We start from the raw sequence: 3,257 nt of genomic DNA, 5'->3' as shown, positions 1-3,257 counted from the left end.
CCCCCCGGGAGCACGGAGGGGTTTGCCCCCCGCCCTCCCCGGTCGCCTGCCCCGCTTCGGGCGCCGGTCCAACCATCTCACCCTTTCCCACCAAGACCTGCAGCACAGCGTGTCTGAAACCACCCCGACCGTGCCACAAAGCTCGGCAGCAGCCCCTGGGGCCTTCCAGGTCTCCACCCCGCACCATGTTACCTTGATGAGGCACTTCTGGCACAGGGATGTCTGCTCAAGCCCCCCCGGACCCAAACAGGAGCAGCTGCCCCAAAGCCTGCTGTCTCCCTCCTGTCCGGGGGAAGCTCTCCAGGACTCTGCAGACCGAAGCCAGTGTGTGGTAACCCCTTGCCAGGTACCCAAAGGGGTGCTTTCCCATTCCCCCAGTTTCCACTCACACAGCAGCCCCTGCATCCTTCCCATGGAGGTGGCCCAAGAAAGGCATTTGCTGTCCATGTTCCCATTCCCTCTTTCCCACTAGGAAGCATCTGATTTCAAAGCGAGAGCAGGAGCTCCAGAGTCCCCTGTGGGAGCATCCGCCGCGGCCCCAGTGCCTGATGCTGCATGCTCCCCGCCGACCCCAGCGAGGCACTGCCAGCAGCAGGAGGGCCCCTTCCCTGCCACCCGCAGTGCTCGCAGCCTCCTACTCACCAGGGAGGAAGAGGCTGGTCTCAGCAACCCGTCCAGACCCAGCATCGCCACTGGGACTGCTGGCTGCCACAGACAGGTGTCCCACTGGGGTCAAGGTCTGCCTGACTGCAGGAAACCACTGGAGACTTCTATCAAATAGGCAGGATCAGAGCAGAGCCTCCAGGCACCCTCTCTTGCTCCACATTTCTTCTCGCTAAGCAGTGGAAAGAAAAAAAAGAAAAAAAAACCCCACATATCTGACTCCACAGTGCCCTCATACCATGAATTTCTGAATCAGTGGTTGCTGCAGATCTCACTCAGGGGATTTTGGGTGTGTGGGAGAAGAGGGGAAGGAAGGGGATTGTTCAACCCGTGCATGACTCATATTCTTCAGAAGCTGAGAAGAGCCTTTTCAAGTAGATTTTCCAGCCACTCAAGTCCTCCAAAGGGGCTGCCCTGTGGCCCCAGGCCTGAGGTTTTCCCCGGCTGGCCTGCCACCTGAGCCTAGCCGAGCCCTGGCAGCCCCTGCCCAGCCTGCCCGAGGAATGCAGCCCAGACAGTGGTGCAGCCCAGGATGTGGGCTCCGAGGGACCTGCAGGTGCAGCGGGGAGTGCAAGGAGGGTGAAGGTGGAGATCCAGCACTGCAAATTGAGGCGTGACCTCTCTCCTGCATTCTGCAGGGGCTTCTGAAAGCCTGGGAGCATGGACACAACTCCCTGGCCTGTGGGAAGCAGCACGCACTGCCTGCTGTCAGGATCCCACTGGACATCCCACCTGGGCACAACCAGCCAGCCACCTCATCTGCTGGCACAGATTTCCCAGAGAGGTGAAGGAGGGGACAAACATCCTCCTCAGTGTGCTGAGAACAGCCACCTCAAACCCTAACTGCTGAGCCTGTCTGGGGAGCCCAGGCCCAAAGATGCTGGAGAAGAACAGATTGTGCCCCTTGAATAGAACAGCTGCCCTTTTCCAGTGCCATCAGCTACATCCCCTCTTGACGGCTTTTTACAGCTCACTCATTGCAGCCCCAGACACTTCCACTCGTTGCAGCAAACAGCATGACTAAGGAATGTCATGGGGTCGTGCCTGTGTCTCCCCAGCCTGCGCAGCTCTGGCTCACTTGGGAGGTTGCTGGCTGTATGCCTGCACACTTACGCAGTGTGCTTTAGAGGAAGCCCACCTTGTTCATTGAGCAGAGGTGGAGCATTGTCACCTGCTTCCTTGTTCCTGGAAGAGCAACCTCAGGCAACCTTAGACCTGCTCTAGAGCTAAGTCCTGCCTCCTATGCTGAGCAGCTGTGCCCTTTAGGCCCCTACGCTTCCCTTGGGAGTGTAGCACATTTGGCTTTTATCCGCCACACATCCCAGAAGGGGACCCTCTCTCCCCCTCCTGCCATCACTAGCATCCTGCTCTGTGGCACCCAATGTGCCTGGCCAAGGCCCTGGGCTTGCACACACACTGCAGTTCCCCTTTGCTGGGCTAATTCTTCCCCGTCTTCAAGTCTTCCTAGGGCTCAGGAAGGATCCTCTGGGCATTGTTGGGAATGGGGTAAAGAGCAGCAACCCAACTCTGATGCATTGCCCAGAGCAGCACCAGCTCCCTGCCCCAGAACACAGCATTGCCACGGCACCCTTGCTGTGTGGCGCAGCCTCCCTGTGCCAGCCAGACTGCTTCAATTAAGGGCCAGCCGCTGCCAGGCAGTACAAGCTAAAGCCGTTCTTCCATGTCTGCAGCTCCTTGAACGTGACCTAGTAATGCAGGTGCTATTTTCTTTCCTCCCGTGACAACTGTCTGACTTGGAGAGCCAACGCCCTGCAGGCAGGAGGGAAACGTCTGTTCATCTGTCTGTGGCGGGAGTGTTTAGCAGCCATAGGAAAAGGCACTCCTGAAACGGAAGCGGCACAGCTCTGCTCCGAGCTGCCCTTGTGTACAGCAGTCATGTTGCAGCCACCCAGCTGGCTGCTCCTCCAACATACTGTTCTCTGAAGTTTTCTTTCCCCTGGGGCCTGCTAATGCCTGCAAATGATGGCCCTCAATGCTTGACTTTGGTTTCTGCACTCTGCTTCATCCCAGGAGTCCCAACAGCTACTGGCAAGGGTCTGGCAAGAGGCTGCTGAGTCCCTCTCCTGCAGCATTCACAGGGACTTTGTTCTGAGGTCCTTCCTGGAAACCGAGTCCTTGACCTGCAACCATGGCAGAGAGAAATCCCCTCTCCCTGAAAGCTGTCCAAGCCTTCCGCTCCCTAGCAGCCTGCCCTTGAGCATTGAAGCCTTTTGTATCTCTGCACAAAATGCCTTTACTCTCATCGTGGCTATCAAGTCGGTTTTGGCAAACCCCAGCCACCCACTGATCTGGTTTTCTCCTCTAGGGCCTTTAAATCAGCTGCTGTGCAGTTGTATTATGAACGATCGGCTCCACTTGTAGCTGTGCACCCTCAAACCCCCTCTCAGCGCCAGCCAGGCGCTTGCTGTTTTCACTCTCCCTGGTTTCACTCCGCCTGCGGGTGGCGGGAGGCCAGGACCTGCCGAGGGCCGGCCGCTGCAGACCCCTCAGCAGGGACGGCACTGGGACTTTAAACCTCTCGCCCAGCTGCCGCCCCTCGGGGACCCGCACACACCGGCAGCCGCCAGCGCCGC

The 3,257-nt window shown here is 58.4% G+C and overlaps 1 protein-coding gene across 1 annotated transcript in view; it reads right to left on the bottom strand.

The window, feature by feature from the left end:
• NFKB2 (nuclear factor kappa B subunit 2) overlaps positions 1-931 on the bottom strand; it is an 8,116-nt gene extending 7,185 nt beyond the window's left edge. Inside the window, exons 1-2 of the mRNA XM_026851579.1 lie at positions 642-931; positions 58-67 (exon numbers count right to left, since the gene is read on the bottom strand). Of these exons, the coding sequence (XP_026707380.1) occupies positions 58-67; positions 642-687 (56 nt within the window). The 5' untranslated portion in view covers positions 688-931. The remainder of the gene's footprint in view (positions 1-57; positions 68-641) is intronic.
• Between the last annotated feature and the right edge of the window lie 2,326 nt (positions 932-3,257).

Source organism: Athene cunicularia (genome assembly GCF_003259725.1).
Source record: "Athene cunicularia isolate RWA chromosome 6 unlocalized genomic scaffold, athCun1 chr6_part1, whole genome shotgun sequence".
Taxonomy (NCBI): Eukaryota; Metazoa; Chordata; class Aves; order Strigiformes; family Strigidae; genus Athene; species Athene cunicularia.
This window is presented reverse-complemented; position numbering and strand designations above follow the sequence as displayed.